At 46.4% G+C, this 16,708-nt stretch overlaps 1 protein-coding gene across 3 annotated transcripts in view; it reads right to left on the reverse strand.

Moving 5' to 3' along the window:
• LOC133757759 (zinc finger protein 354B-like) overlaps positions 1–11,730 on the reverse strand; it is an 88,612-nt gene extending 76,882 nt beyond the window's left edge. Inside the window, exons 1-4 of one of the 3 annotated variants that reach the window (XM_062188536.1) lie at positions 11,549–11,704; positions 10,725–10,808; positions 6,149–6,275; positions 5,382–5,471 (exon numbers count right to left, since the gene is read on the reverse strand). In XM_062188536.1, the coding sequence (XP_062044520.1) occupies positions 5,382–5,471; positions 6,149–6,275; positions 10,725–10,808; positions 11,549–11,581 (334 nt within the window). In that variant the 5' untranslated portion in view covers positions 11,582–11,704. Of the gene's footprint in view, positions 1–5,381; positions 5,472–6,148; positions 6,276–10,724; positions 10,809–11,548 lie in introns of all 3 variants that reach the window. The other 2 variants (XM_062188532.1, XM_062188534.1) reach the window with 2 other exon arrangements.
• Between the last annotated feature and the right edge of the window lie 4,978 nt (positions 11,731–16,708).

Below are 16,708 nucleotides of genomic sequence, written 5' to 3' on the forward strand. Positions count from 1 at the left end.
TCCAAGCTGGCTATATGTCTGATAACAACGTCTCAACAGATTCAAGAATGAATATCATACCAGGTTATCTTCTTTGACCATAATAAGATGAAGTTAGGAATCAGTAGCAAAGGTAAAACTGGAGAATTCACTAAAAGGAGTATAAGGTAATTCAACAAAGTACCCTAACAACCACTGAGTCAAAGAGGAAGTTACAAGGAAAATCAGAAAATAGAGAGGAACAAATTTACAAAAACATAAGGGTCCAGCAAAAGCAGTGCTAGGAGGGAAATTTACACAGTTAACAGCCTCACTTCATAAGTTATGTAACTAAAAAGAACTAACTAAACACAAAGCAGAAATAAAACAGAGAAACACGTATGAATGCTAGGTAGGAAATTAGAAATTAGCCTATGTGTGTGTGGAGGTGTCTGAGGGAGAGGAATGTAACAGCCTCAGAAGCTCACCTTGGAAGCAGCACAGCATTTTACACTACAAAGTTCTGACAGCCTCACCAAGGAAAGCTCCCCAAAGAAACCTCTCTCCTCAGCACCAAACTGGTTACCTCGCCTGATAACACTGGGCAATAAAACCTTCCCAGCTTTCCCCTGGGAATGCACGCCAGAGAAAGGTTCTCTTCCCAGCACCAGGCAGGCTATCCATTCTGATAGCACTGAGTTATGAAGCCTTGGGAGGAATTTTACCTAATGCACACTCAGCAAATCCTTTGTCCAGGGGGAGGAGGAAGGGAAGGAGAACCCACCAGGACCTCATTCCCTTAAAAGCCCCAGTCTGAATAGAAGCTGCATGCTCAGCTCTCAGCTCTTTCTGAGCTACCTGCCTGGCCTGTCCGGTATATTCTCTCCATTAAACCACATAACCCTGCTTTCCCCAGTCTGAGCACTCTGATTCTGACTAGATAGGTGTCCATCTGCTCTGATGGATGTCCTACCCAATTAAACCTTGCTTACCACTCCTCTGTCTCACGTCTGAATTCTCTGTGCAAAGATAAGAACCTATCCACCTACCTCCACAAACATCAACATGAATTTATGCTGAGTTTTGTTTTTTTCTTTTTAAAATTCATTGTAGTCACCACTTGTTTCCCAACCGTCCTACCTATGACTAATTTCAGTCCCTTCAAATGGGCTCCTGATATGATTCATTCACCCTGATAGCTTTCTTCCTCTTCAGTAGGAAGAGATAATCAAGGTTCACCTTGAAAAGGTACTTTCCAGATCTAGAATCAATCATTTCCCCAAGAAGCCCTGGTTCTTTGCAATGGGAAAGAATGTTTAAAACTACTGCAAATTTGGGAGCTGGAGGTATTCCTGGCTACCGGGTTTGTTTCAACCTCATTTAGAAGATAAAGCCAAGAAATGCTTTTAAGGTGTCCTCTCCCCCAACTGTTGTAGGCAGGCATACAGGATAAAATTAATCAGGTTTGAGCTGGAAGACCATGCCTTCATGTGTGACCTCATGCCTTTACCTGACCACACCTGTGTGTTCACCTGCCAATCAGGCTAATTAACCACTCCCTTTTGGAAGTGGATTAAAGGCCTGAAACACGGTGGGCCTGGCCCTTTTTGCCCCCTTCCCTTTGCCCTTCTTCCTCGATGCTCTGAATCCCCTTGCTGCCCTGTGCCTTCGGACCACCTGCTCCATGCTTCCCGGCCTGCATGCTCCTCCATGTGGCTGGCTCCTGGTACTCAGTATGAATCCAGACTTCCCTCTCTCTTAGATAGAGCCCTCACTCCTATACACTTCTCTCACTGAAGAAAAAGCCTAAAACTTATCATACTGCCTTGTTCCTTTATGCTAATATTCAGAATTCTCTGAATTTGTGGCAAGAACCCACAAGGCTTATTAATATTCCAAATTTATTAATAAGCAAGCACCCAGTAACATAACCCTTGTATAGGGACATGAGGAAGCAGCCATGTGGCAGTAACTAAGCCAGCAAGGCCCTTGACCTTGGCCTTCCCAGGCTTTACAACTGTAAGAAAGCAAATTTCTATTGTTCAAGCTGCCCAAAACCAACAACCAAACAAAAAAGAGATACTTTTTAAATGAGACTAAACCCCATTGAGTTCACTGTGGTATTTTCAACCTCAAATTTAATATTAAAAGGATTCTGCTTTTTTAAATTCTTTCATTTTCTATCCTCTCTTATGTGTTAAAAATTGTATCCTTACTATATTACTCATTTGTTTATCCTACAGGCTATAATTTAAAAGCAACCATACCAGTGTTATTGCTAAAAATCATGATGGTTAAAAACAACCTTGAAATGTTTCTATCCTTAGGCTACACCCCACCAGCACCTTCAGTGGAACTGCTGTGTTTTAAAATCACTAGAAATCATTCTTTTCTGTCTGGCTAAGAAACTAACAAAAAGGTCCTTTTGCTGTGTTTTATTTTCCATTTCTAGGAATTTTTTTTTTGCTTCTACTTGATTCTGCTTCCTAATTGGACGAGACGTTTTCATAGTTACAAATTAACAAACTAAGTACCTTCAGAAAAACCTAGACTCTATTCCTGTCCTCTTGTTATAATTGTATAGTGACCTGGAGCACTTTCTCTACCTGCAAGAGTGAGCCACACTGCTCTGGAGATCCAGGTTCCCCTGAGGAGCTCCCAGAGGTCTGCCTAGTGCTTGGCTTAACAGCTACACCAAATCCAATTATCAGGATCTGTGAGGCCACTGAGCCCAAAACCCAAAACCAGACTGGGAGGAGTCACACAGGTTAACAGGCAGTTAGGTTGATCCCAGTGGAAATGAGGAAACGGGAGTCCCCCTAAGAGGATGCAAAATGCTCGTTTCTCCCCAAAAGTTATCTGTAACAAAGATCGAAGTGCCACAGCCCACTGCATGCTTCTCCCCATCCCGCCCTTCAGTTTCTAGTCTCATCATGAGAATAAAAGAAGTTCCCTATCCTGCCTGCCTCCAGCTCTGATCAGCAAGCTAGGCAGGGCGAGCAAATTACAAATCCGACCTTGGGATGGGTTTGGTCCCCACCTTCGGATTCTTAGCTGCTGTCCTGTTTTTCCCAAAAATCATGCTTCAAAACCCCACTTCCGCGAGCCTCTGGGGTCTGCCTCTCTTGAAGTCCCCCTCCTAGCCACTGCGGCAGGAGGCTTCTGACTTAAATAAATCTTGCTTTGCTTTCTACCTTGTCTGCATGGAGGTCATCTTTCTCTGGGCCGTTCCCCCCTAACAAGATGAAACTGGGTGCAGATCACCTAAACGCTAATGGGATTTTTATTGCTTGACAAAGCCCTCACCTGGGACATTGAAACTGCTAAGACAATCCATTGTAAACTCTACCAAGGAGCCCTGTACTTCACTAAGTAATTCACTCCTAGTTTTCCTAAAACTGAGGCGGGGCCACAACTCTGACCCTGTCTGTAAACAGGTCCTGCATCTCTTGGGACAGCTCTGGACAGCCCATGTCCTCAGTTTAATCTCGTGGGCTCACTGCTTTCAGGAAGACAGACTCACTAAGACAGGGCAAGGGACCGGATCTTTCTTCTCTCCTCTGACCTTTCACACTCAGGTCACACGGCGCCTCCTCTCAGCTGCCTCCCTGCTGCCCATTTTATGTTTATCTTGTGTGGCCTCTGGTAGTTTCCACACAATTAGTAGACTTCTCCTAAATGAGAGTTAAAAAAGGGTGACAAGTGTGGTTCCCTTACCAAAGCATCTCAACACAGAATGGAGGAGAGCTCTCCCCAGCACACAGGGCAGTTGGCCTCCCAGCCATGGGCTATGGGCTGGTCTCTGCAGAGTGGCTGTCGTGAAACTGCCTCCCAAATCTTGCAACAGGGCCTGGGCTTGGTGGGATGTGGTGCCCGCTACTCTCTACTGCTAACTCTCTTCCCCTTCTCCTTGCTCCATTTTAGTCTCCACAGCTGGTTTTCCTTCTCTGGTCCTGCACTCCTGCTAATTCCTAGCCCGGGATAATCCTCTACCTTCTCAGATCCCTGGGCCCGCCTCAGGGAAGCCTGTGCTGACATCACCCCTCCCACTCTGCATTCTCACAGCACCTGTGCCTTTTCCCGTGGCCCTCCCCAGCTTCTGTCAGTCCACACCCTGTGTGCACTTGCTGTATTCACCCTCGACCTCCCCACGGGACTGCAAACTCCTCGAGGACAAGGGCCCCAGCAAGCTCTAGGCTCACTCTGTACATAGAAAGGGACAGGCAGGCAGTGGCTGAGGGGGTACCAATCCGTCTTCCTGTGCCAAAGCCTCCAGTCAATGGCTCTGTGCCCAACTGCCACACCAGGCACCTCTTTCATTCTCATTATTTCCCAGATTTTTTCACAAATTCCTCTTTCCCAAAAACCCTGGGATTCTGTCCTCTGCTGTTGCCCAACCTGAACACTCAAGGCCTCAAACACCACCCCCACACCGAAGGCTCTGACCTCCCTTTTTAGTTCCAACGCTACCTACTAAAACAACTGCCCACAAACAAGCGGATCTATCCCTCACCAAACCCTTGCCAAGCTGGCTCCTGCTCTTCTCTGTAAGCCTCACAGAACAAGCCTCCTTCTGGGACTTCCATTATTGCAACAGCGCTGTGAGGCTTCTCATCTTGCTTCGTCTTTAAATCTAGCCCTGCATGCTTCCAAAGTGATCCTTCTTATTAAATTCAATTCACATAAGGACTTCATGAGTAAATTCTGTCTGCAAAATATTTAAACATTAAATGTGAACAAAGTTCCCTTTCATCACCCTTCTCAAAAGTAACAAGGTTCACTTGCTAAGGAGGGGTCCCCCTCACCTTTCTGTGTTCACACTCATACACACTGAATTTTCTTTAAACATAAATGGGGACATAGCTGAACATTGCTCTGTAACTTTCCTCAGTTCTTAAAGTGCCTTGGAGTACCGTCCACATGAGCACGGTCTTCTGTTTTAACTGTGGTGATAAAGAGGGCATCTCATAGCTTCTTTAGCTATAGTTATTTCAAAGGACATTTAAGTTGCTTCTGGTTCACATAAAATTTGCTAAAATACCAAGGACCATACAATTCTCTTCTTATTGCTTCAATTACTTCTGGTCATACATCAGACAGTTCCAATCTCATTCCTTCCCCCTTCACATACCCTGGGCTTCAGCCAGGATGGATTAACGCAATTCCTTAACTACACTACACCTGTTGAAGGCCCACATGGAAATACAGCCCTCCTCTGAAACAACAGAACAAGAAACGAGACCCTGAGAGATTCATCTGAGAGTGACTGCCAGACAGTAAGAGGAGTCATGTCTAGGAGTCAGGGTGCTCCTTCCCCAGATCGTAGGGGCTGGGAACCCTCAAGGTGGTTTCCCAGCCAACACTCCAAGCTTCACCTCCTCTTATCAACCAGGCCGTCGCCAGTACCTTGACCTTCCACTCACCTAGAGAGGAGCCTCCAGGACTTTCTTCCTCTATGGGATCTTCTCCTTGCTCCAACAGGGAGATGACATTTGGCTTGGTACATGGCAGTCCTGCTCATAGACAGACAAACAAAAAACCTGCTCTTATTTTGACACAAAGTAGTATTCCACACATGAGTGGAAGATCTAAAGAATGGTATAAAAACTTATGTGAGGTGTTCAGGTTGTGCCCCCATAATGTGAGGGGCTGTGTCAGGAACTGTGTCATAATTCTACGTTAGGGAAACATAAAGGCAGAGCCAATGAACAGGATACTACTAACTCTCTATGGAAGGAAGTCAGATGCACAGATTAAATTTAAATGTACAAGCAGGTATCTGTGGGAAGAATTCTGTACTAAGCAGGCTACTTTTTAGTGAGAAAATACTATCCTACTCCCTTTCAAAGATGGAACCTAAGATATTTATCTGGCTGGAAGAGAGCCGTGGAAAAGGCAAGTGAGGGGTTAGCGAAGGAAGCCTCTGCTCAGGGCTGAGCCAGGGAACCACGAAACAGTAGAACATTGACTCAACACAAAGGAACGGCGAATGTGAAGCTGCACGCTGTCACGGAGGGTGACAACTACTAATAACCACCCCCCCATCTCAGACATGGAGCAATTCCACACCAACGAGGGTGGAGTCAGCACACTCGGCGTGCGCTTGCCGAGGACCCATGGCTTTTAGACAGGAAAGGAGGTGCCGAGATCCCAGTTTCTGAATTCCGTGTCCACGGGGGAACCTCCTTACCCAGTGAGAGCAGGTTGCTGTAGTTCTCCAGCATCACGTCCCGGTACAAGATTCTCTGGGAAGAATCCAGCTTCTTCCACTCATCCCAGGTGAACAGCACGGCCACATCCTCGAACGTCACTGACACCTGGAAGGACAAGCCAAGGACTGGAAGGACAGCTCTCCAGGGACCACGCCGCACAGAGAGAGGGAGGCAGCAGTGGGGAGGGAGACAGGTCACCCACGAAATGCTTCTGATGCTAGGCAAGGTTCTAAAGGTTCCAGGTCCTTTTTAACAAGCAAGTAACTGCTAACACACACAGAGGGCAGCATAAAGCAGGAACAGGCCTTGTGTTAACCTCTGTGAGGGATGTGTAGAGGTCGCTGGTGGGACAGTAATCAGGATAATTGTTCTGGGGTGACTTAATAATATGAATTAGAAGCCTTAAAATATGTTGTTACCAATTACTACGTTTGTATAACAGTGCACAAAAACACAAGCATAAGGATACTTGTCATGGTATCGTAATGGCAAAAAACTGGAAACAACCTCAATTCTCTCTGATCAGGGACAGGTTAGACAATTGGGGCACCATCCGCATGCTTAGTCAAGCTTGAGGAAAGGAGTAAAAAATTAGAATGTTTCACACGGGCCAGTACTACTCTCAGAGAGCTGTATTAATCTTTGGTGTAAACTTTAACCTTCACAGTGACCTACAAAGAAGGTACAGGTATTGTTCCCATTTTACCCAAGAGAAAGCAAAGCCACAGGGAGGATGAGACATTTGCCTGAAGTCACAGCTGCTCAGTGGCAGAGCTGGAAAGGCAAGCAGGGGAAACTCCTAGGCTCCATTCTCAGTCACTCTGTAGAGTGCCTCTGACTCTTACACACTGGGGTAGGTGTTGGCCATTATGGCAAAGAGGCCAGTGTGGAGTACCTGGTTGGATATCCAGCTCCAATTGTCCCCAGCTGACTCCAGCTTCCTGCTAGTCAGACCCCCGGAGGCAATGGTGATGGACAGAGTAGGCAGGTCCCTGCCACCCACATGAGAGACCCGGACTGAGTTCCTGATTCCTGGCTTTGGCCTGGCCCACCCATGACCACTGCAGCCATCTGGAGAGTAAATCAGTAGATGGGAGCTCTAGCTCTCAAGTAAATTAAACAAAAAAACAAAAAACACTTCCAGAGGCCGTCACTGTGGCGCAGTAGGTTAAAGCCCCAGCCTGCAGCACTGGCATCCCATACGGGCACCAGTTTGATGCCCAGCTGCTCCACTTCCAATCCAGCCACCTGCTCATGTGCCTTAGCAAAGCAGCAGAGGATGGCCCAAATCCTTAGGCACCTGTACCCACGTGGGAGACCCAAAAGAAGCTTCTGGCCCCTGGCTTTGGATCAGCTCACCTCCAGCCATTGTGGCCATTTGGGGATTGAAACAGTGGATGGAAGACCTCTCTTTGTCTCTACCTCTCTCTATAACTTTCAATTAAAAAAAAAAAAAAAAAAAAACAAAAAACTTCCATATAGTTAATAAATGAGATAATGCACCTGTCCCAAGCCAGATGCATATTAAAGGTTCAAATCTTAGTTATCACTATATCAGTATAAGGAAATATTATGCAATGCATTAAAATGATATGTTGGTATTTACCACATGTGGTATTTACCACAGTTTTGAGGACAAACTATGTATGCACAATAGAATGTTACCCTTAGAGATGTGTAACAGATAACAATCAGCGATTGTTCCCAGAATGGTACTGTTAAGGGTAATTTTACTTTTTTATATATTAAATAAATTAGTTGGGGCCAGCGTTTTGGCACACAAGTTAAGCTTCCTCCTGAGACATCAGCCTCCCACCTGAGCACTGGTTCAAGTCCTGGCTATTCCACTTCTGATCCAGCTCCCTGCCAATGTGCCTGGGAAAGGAATGGAAGATGGCCCAAGTGCATTGGGCCCCTGCCACCCACATGGGACACCCAAATGGAGTTCCTGGCTCCTGGCTTTAGCCTGACCCAGACCTGGCTGTTATAGCCATTTGGGGAATGAAGTAGTGGATAGATGATCTCTGTCTCTCCCTAATTCTGCCTTTTGAATAAGTAAATGAATCTAAAATAAATACACTTATATGCAAACATACATATATACAGATCTACACAGGCATACTGAGGTCTTCAAAAAGTTCATGGAAAATGAGTATTGTGAACAAACTATGGATCTCAAATTTTTTTTTGTACCAAAGTAAGTTTATCTTTAATGATGTATCTCTATGAACTTTCAGAAGTTCCCTGGCCCAGGCATTTGTGTATGTGTACACACACACACACTTTATTTAAAATTTCTACCATGACCTATAATATTTTTATGGCAAGAAACAGCATTAAATTATTTGGATCTTGGGAGAAATACAAGGAATAATCTTTGCCCTGAAGAATTCACAATCAAACTGACAGACTAGAAAAACACATGACATAATCTGAACGATGAGAGAAAGCTGGCCAGCTCAAAGGACAAAATGCCATCTCCTGGCCCCAGTCTCTTTCAGAGACAGGAGCAGGAGGCCCAGGGCAGCCAAGGCCCCAGGCAAGTGCCTTAGCAGTGGCAGCGGCACGACCCAAACTCCAGTTTTCTGTGAACCTGCACGCTCTCTGTTCCCTCTGGACTTAAACTTCCCATCACTGCATTTCACATGCAAGCATTCAGCAGACACATGGGCAGCAGGCAAAGTTAAGGATCTTACACGGGGTTGGAGAAGATTCTGGGCAAGAGAGCAACCTGGCTCTGTTGCAGTCAAATCAGGCAGCCTTAAGGGGAAAAGTTCAACCCTACCACATTTGTTAGTCCTGAAGAAAATGCTACGTGGCAGAAGAGCTCTGGAAACAGGTGGCTGGATTTGCCCCTGCCCTGAAACCCATACCAGAGGAGTGCCTGGAAGGCCTAAGTGTGGACTGAGGGCTGGACACACCTGGGACGGAATCCAGGTTAACTGACTTCTTCGGGCTTGTCTCCTCACATGTAAGCAACACAGGAATAGTAATCGCTGTGCTACTGTGAGAGTGAGAAACATAAAGCCTTCAGCACACTCCCAAGCATGCTAGATACTCAACAAATATCAACTGTTCGGGCAGGCGTAGTGGCGTAAGCCGCAGTTTGGGTCGCTCACACCCCATATCAAAGTGTCTGCAATCAAGTCTTGCCTCTGCTTCCAATCTAGCTTCCTGCTACTGTGCCTGAGAGCAGGAGACAATGGCCCAGGTTCTTGAGTTCCTGCCACCCACATGGGAGACCAGATGGAGTTTCTGGCTCTTGGTTTCAGTCTGGCCCACCCCCAGCTATTATGGGCCCTTGGGAGTCAAACCAGCAACCTAAAAAAAAATCTCTCTCTCTCTCTCTCTCTCTCCCCCCTTCCTTCCTGTCACTCAACCTTGCAAATAAATAATCTTAAAAAAAAAAAATCAACTGTTCTTGTCAAAGATGAGTAGACAAGGGACAAGTATTTTTTGGGTCTTACAAGCACGGTTTAGCAATTTCTGTCCACATCAATATCATCAGCGTGGTAATATCACTCAGCTACCACAGCAGCTACACACTGCGCCTGGCCCTGATCAAACACTTCCCAGCACTAACTCACACAATCATCTCATCTATCAGAGAAGGCAGGCACAGTAGTTCCATCTCACAGGTGAAGAAACTGAGGCACAAACAGTGAGGCACAAACAGGTGGAGTTATTTGCTCAAGGCCCATGAACAGCAACAGACAAGATAAGTTAAAAGCCGGCCAACTGGCTTCAGATCCCCACATCCTGATCTTGGAAGTACGCCACCTATCCACCACCCATATCCCACAAACCCCTCCCTGTGGCTTCCTGAGGAGTCTTCTACCTGCTGTCAGACTCGGGAGACCCCTCGAACCCCTGCAATGCCACTGTCCTTTGTTCACCATCTACTCACCTGGAAGGGATGCCTCCCTCACTCCCCCAACATGAGAAAGAAAGCTCCAGGTCAAGATAAGGTTTTAAGAAAGTGGTACAAGCAAGGCACACGACTAATGAAGTTAAGAGACAGAGACAACAAAAACCATGGGAGGAAGCCTAGGCTCATAATTCTGAGCTGGAAAGAAAAGCCCCCCCTGGGACCAGCACGGTGGTGTAGTGGGTTAACCTGCTGCCTGAGGCACCAACACTCCTTATGGGCACCATATGGGTCCAGGCTGCTCCACTTCTGATCCAGCTCCCTGCTACCGGGCCTGGGAAAGCAGCAGAAGATGGCCCAGGTGCTTGGCCCCTTAGCCATGTGGGAGACTCAGAAGAAGCTCTTGGGTCCTGGCTTCAGCCTGGCCCAGCCCCAGCCATTACAGCCATTTGGGGAGTGAACCAGCAGATGGAAGACCTCCCTCCCCCCAACTCTGCCTTTCAAATAAATACATTCTAAAAAAAATTTTTTTAAAAAAACCCTCTAGACATGAGGGCAGAATCCACCACTCATGGAGGTAGACCAAGTCCTCCAAAGTCAAAGGACTTATGCTCCCAAAACTGGTCGCCTAAGGATAAAAACAAAAATATCCCACTCCCCGAGGACTGAGACGGCAATGGGCTCACCTGAGGCCGCTTCTTCCTCGGCTTGGCGGCCATATCCTCCTTCTGCGCTCGTCCCCGGAGGGCAGGTGCAGGCTCCAGGCGCAGCTGAGAGAAGAGAAAGGGAAGCAGGGGGAAGCCCCTTTTGCTTCTCACCCGTCAAAGGCAGCAGCTCTGAAATTCTCACACAGCCGAGGAAATGGCCGCGGAGAGTAAAGTCAGAAGGAGCCAGTAGTGGACAGAACCAGAGAGGCGGCCAGGGCCATCCTGGTCCACTTTGCCAGGAGCAATGCTCGGGGAAGAGGACCCTGGACTCCACTGCAGCAGCGCCAGCACCGCCGTACACTGCGTAGCCCCATAGACTAGAAGCCCCATTCTACTGATCAGGAGACTGAGGCCAGCGCGCTGCCACGGGCCAGGTCCCACAGCAGTGAGAGCGGCGCCAGATTCCAAGCACGCGGGCCCTGGGCACCGCCCCCACCTCCCTCCCACCTCAGAATCCACTTCCAGACTTGTAGAGAAAACCGTCTGAGAAAAGGAAAACGCGGGTTTTTCCGTGGCGGAGAGGGGGACGGCCCCAGAACTAAGGACCCAGGTCCAGTCGTGGCTCGGGCCGTCAGGGACGCGGGCGCCTCCCATCCGCGGCCCCGGGCCAGCGGCCGGAACTGCAGGAGGAAACCCTAGCGCCCAAACCAAAGCGCTCAGGGGCGCCGCGAGACTGCAGGGAGAGGGGGGCGACAGGCCGGGGGCTCCACCCGCGCGCCCAGGCCTCCCCCAGCGTCTCGCGGGCCCACTGCCCGCGCCGGCGCTGCAGCCCCCGAGGCCTGGGCTCGCCTCCTGCCACTCACCTCCCCAGGCTCAAGGTTCCTGCGGCCGGGCATCCCTAGTATGCTTGCAGGCGGGAGGCTCCCTAACTGCCCCACCCGGCAGCAGCCGCGAGACAGACAACCAACCCACCAACCTCAGGGCCAGCAGCCGCTCACCTCCCTGCCGCACTGCGCGGCCCTCGCAGGTCTGGACTGGGCGAGCGGGGGACCGCTACTGCCGCTGGGAAATGTAGTCCGCACGAGAACTCAAGGATTCTGGGACGTGTAGTACTCCGCACTAGCCTGTGGTGGCGCCCTGCGTGAGCGGATTACCTGCGATGCTCACCTGAGCTGGTAGAGGCCTTGGCGTCCCAGTTCCCAGAAAGGAAGGGAGACTCCTCTAAGGCAGTATCTTTTAACTCCGCACTTCAGTAAATGATGGTGAGGTTACCAGAAAATGGCTAAGAACAAATTTATTTACACTGAGTCTCTTTAGCAAGGGGATTGAGCCACCTGCTCAGTGCTAAGCAGTTTGAAATACATCAGTGAGGCCATGTGGGCACAGGTTCCAGTCCAGGCTACTCCACTTCAATCCAGCTCCCTGCTGATGGCCTGGGAAAGCGGCAAAGATAGCCCAAGTGTTTGGGCCCCTGCACCTACGTGGGAACCCGGATGAAGCTCCTGGCTCCTGCTTCGGCCACTTGGGGAGTGAACCAGTGGATGGAAGATTTCCCTCTCTGTCTCACGGTAGCTCTTTCTGTAACTCTGGCTTTCAAATAAATAAAAATACATTAGTGAACAAAAGGAAGATCATTGCACTGAAGAACTATTTTGGGAGAAGGAAGCAGACAATAAGCCAATAATGTAATTATGATGGTGCCTCAAAAAAAGCTTATTGGAAAATGGCATTATTTATAAATTTATTTTGCTACAAACAATTTTTAAGTTATGCATAGTTTTTTCAAAATACATACTTCCCGCAACACTTTTTAATACTTATCCTGTGTATGGATTTTTAAACATTGCTCATCAAAATAAACATTTTGCACCAAAATAAACATTTTCATTTCATTTTCCATAGAAGATCTCTCTGTCTCTGTTGCTCTGCCTTTCAAGTAGATGAAAATAAAAAATTTGAAAACAAAATTTAAATGCAATACAGCAAAAGCGTTTGATGAAATCTAACAAATTTTCATAATGAAAACAATAAACTGGGAATAGAAGGGAACTTTCTCAATGTGATATAGGCCATATATGAAAACCTCACAGCTAACATAGTACTCATGGACAAAAGATTGAAAGCTTTCTCCTAAAGTTCGAAACAAGACAAGGAGGCTGAGTCTTGCCGCATCTATTCTTCATAGTACTAAACTTCTAGCCAGAGAATTTAGGAAAGAAAAGTAAATAAAAGACTTCCAAATTGAAAACAAAAAAAATAAAATAAAAGCATCTGTTTGCAAATTATATGATCTAATATGTAGAAAATTCTGAAGATTCCACAAAACATATTACAACTAATAAATGAATCTAACAGTTGAAAAATACAAAGTCATCATGTGAAAATCATTTCTACATACTAGCAAAGAGCAATCTCAAAGGGAAATTAAGGAAACAACCCCAGGGTACAGTGAGCTAAGCTGCCACCAGCAATGCCAGCATTCCATATCAGAGGGCTGGTTCCAGTCCTGGCTGTAGTGCTTCTGATCCAGCTCCCTGCTAATGTGCCTGGGAAAGCAGTGGACAATGGCCCCTGCCACCAATGTGGGAGACCTAGCTGGTACTTTGGACTCTGGGCATTAGCCCCCACCAGTCCCAGTCATTGCAGCCATTTGGGGAGTGAACCACTGGATGAAAGATACCTCTCTCTCTCTCTCTCTCTCTCTCTCTCTCTCAGATAAATAAATAAATCTTTTTAAAAAATAAAAAGTAAATTAAATGCTTTTAAAAATTAAAAAAGAAAACAATTTCATTTATAATAGCACACAAACAAAAAAACAAACTTAGAGATAAATTTAACGAAGGAGGTGGAAGACTTGTTTACTGAAAACACCAAAACATTGTTAAAGAAATTAAAGAAGACCTATACAATTGGAAAGCAATCCAATTTTCATGTTGCTTTAGTATTGTTAAAATGCCAAAACTGCCCAAAGCTATTTACTGATGCAATGTAATCCTTATCAAAATGCCAATGGTATTTTTTCAGGAAATAAAAAATCCTAAAATTCATTTCAAAGGAATTTCAATGGGCTGTAAATAGGCAAAACAATTGAAAAAGAAGAACTAAATTGAAAGATTCACATTTCCTGGTTCTGAAACTTACTACAAAGTTACTTTAACCAAAACAATGAGGTACTGACATAAAGATGAAAATATAAGCAAACAGAATAGAATAAAGAATGCAGAAGCAGCCTCCCTGCCAATGGCCTGGGAAAAGCAGCAGAAGATGGCCAAAGTGCTTGGGCTCCTGTGTCCATGTGGGAGACCTGGAAGATGCTCCTGTCTCCCTCCTACCTTCAGCTTTGCCCAGCCCTGGCTGTTATAGCCATTTGGGGAGTGAACCAGCAGATAGAAGATCAATCGATCTCTCTCTCTCCCTCTCTTTTTCCCTCCCTCTCTGTAATTCACTTTCCAATAAATAAATAAATCTTTAAAAGAAGGAGGAGGAGGAGCAGAAGGAGCAGCAGCAGCCTAGGCTTGGACTGTGCCCATATGGGATGCTGGCATGGCAGGCGGCAGCTTTACCTACCACGCCACAACACCTACCCCTGGGCAATGGCTTTTCAAGTGTGATACCAAAAATCAGGTAACAAAGGGAAAAGGTAAATTGGAATGCCAGAAAATCAAAAGCTTCTGTGTAACAATGAACACTACCAGGAGAGAAAAATCCACAAAATAAGAGAAGACATTTGTTCAAGAAAGGATTAATATCCAGAATATATTAAAACTCTTGTAACTGTACAACAAAAACAGAAAAAAATTCAATTTAACAATAGGTGAGGTGGGTGGGTGTTACCACTTGGGATGCCTGCATTGGTTCTTGTCCCAGCTGCTCAGTTGCTGATCCAGCTCCCTACTAGTGTGCCTGGGAAGGAGTGGATGATGGCTCAAGTACTTGAGTTCGTGTCACCCATGAGGGAGATGTGGATGGAGTTCCAGGCTCCTGGCTTCATCCTGGTCCAGGCCTGGCTATTGTGGGCATTTGGGGAGTGAACCAGATAGAAGATAGAAGATGCCCTCTGTCACTCTGCCCTTCAAATAAATAAATAAGTAAATAACTAAAGAAATCTTTTAAGCATAGGTGAAAGAATAAACATTGCTTATGTTGAATAAACATTTCTCCAAAAAGATGCACTAATGGCCAACAAATGCTTGAAAGATGTTGAGCATTAGTCATTAGAGAAATGGAACATCAAAACCACAATAGGATACCACTTCACACCTATTAGGATGGCTATTACAAAACAATATAACATAACACTTTTTGTTAAGGATGTTGAGAAACTGGAACACTTGTACATTGCTAGGTAGAATATAAAATGGTGTCATCACCATGAAAAACATTTCGATCATTCCACAAAATGTGAAAACTACACTGTGATCCAGTAATTCCCCTCAGAGATACATACTCCAAAGAATTGAAAGGAGGCTCATACAGATACTGATATGCCCATGTTCATAGCAGCATTATCCGCAATAACCAAAAAGGTGAAAACAGCCTAAGTGTCCACCACCAAGTGAGTCATCAAGCAAGATGGTATGTGAATAAAATATTATTCAGACCAAAAGTGAATGAGTCATGATGAGCCTTGCAAACAGTATATGAACTGGAATCGCCCAGACACAGAGGAGAAAAATAGTGTGTGATTCTAGTTATGTGAAGTATCTAGAATAGGCAAATTCATGGAGTCAGGAAGTAGAATAAACGGATGGGGAGGTTTTGCTTAATAGGTATAAAATTTTGGTCTGGGGTGATGAAAATTTTTCTGGAAATACGTAGTGGTGGTGATTGCCCAAATTGTGAATATATATATTGTCACTAATTTGTACACACTTAAAAATAGTTAAAATGGTGAATTTTATATTGTGCTAATTACTACAATAAAAAATAAAAAAGATTAATTAATTTGAAAGGCTAAGCATCTGCTGGTTCACTCCCCAAAGGCCCACAATGGCCAGGACTGGGCCAGGGCCAAAGCTGGGAGCTGGGAGCTCAATCCAGGTCTTCCATATGGGCAGCAGGATCCCAATCATTTGAATATTATTTTAAAAGCATTTATTGGTCTACCAAAAAAAGTACTTATTGGGCCAATGTTGTGTCATAATGGGTTAAGCTACTGCCATCATCACATATGGGTGCCAGTTTGAGTCCCGATTGCTTCACTTCCCATCCAGCTCACCACTATGCCTAGGAAAGCAGCAGAACAAGGCGCAAGTCCTGGGGCTCTGTAACCAAGTGGGAGACCCAGATGAAGTTCCTGGCTCCTGGTTTCAGGCTGGCCTAACCCCAACTTTGGCGGCCATTTGGGAAGTGAACCAGCAGATGGAAGAGTTTTATATCTCTCCCTCTTGCTGTCTGTTAATGCTGACTTTCAAATAAATAAAACTTTTTAAAAGTATTTCTTGGCTGGCACCGCAGCTCACTTGGCTAATCCTCTGCCTACGGCACTGGCACCCCGAGTTCTAGTTCTAGTTGGGGCGCTGGTTTTAGTCCCGGTTGCTCCTCTTCCAGTCCAGCTCTCTGCTGTGGCCCAGGAAGGCATTGGAGATGGACTAAGTCCTTGGTCCCTGCACCTGCATGGGAGACCAGGAGGAAGCACCTGGCTCCTGGCTTTAGATCAGCGCGGCGCGCCAGCCGTAGCGGCCATTTGGGGGCTGAACCAACAGAAGGAAGACCTTTCTCTCTCTCTCTCTCTCTCTCTCTCTCTCTCTCTCTCTCTCTCTCTCTAACTCTGCCTGTAAAAAAGAAAAAAAAAATATTTCTTCAGCCCCCAACAGCCGTTGCGGCTGGCGCGCTGCGGCCAGCACACCTCACTGATCCGAAGGCAGGAGCCAGGTGCCTCTCCCGGTCTCCCATGCGGGTGCAGGGCCCAAGCACTTGGGCCATCCTCCACTGCACTCCCAGGCCACAGCAGAGAGCTGGACTGGAAGAGGAGCAACCGGGAGAGAATCCAGCATCCAGACCGGGACTAGAACCCGGTGTGC

This window comes from Lepus europaeus, chromosome 4 (assembly GCF_033115175.1).
Source record: "Lepus europaeus isolate LE1 chromosome 4, mLepTim1.pri, whole genome shotgun sequence".
Taxonomy (NCBI): domain Eukaryota; kingdom Metazoa; phylum Chordata; class Mammalia; order Lagomorpha; family Leporidae; genus Lepus; species Lepus europaeus.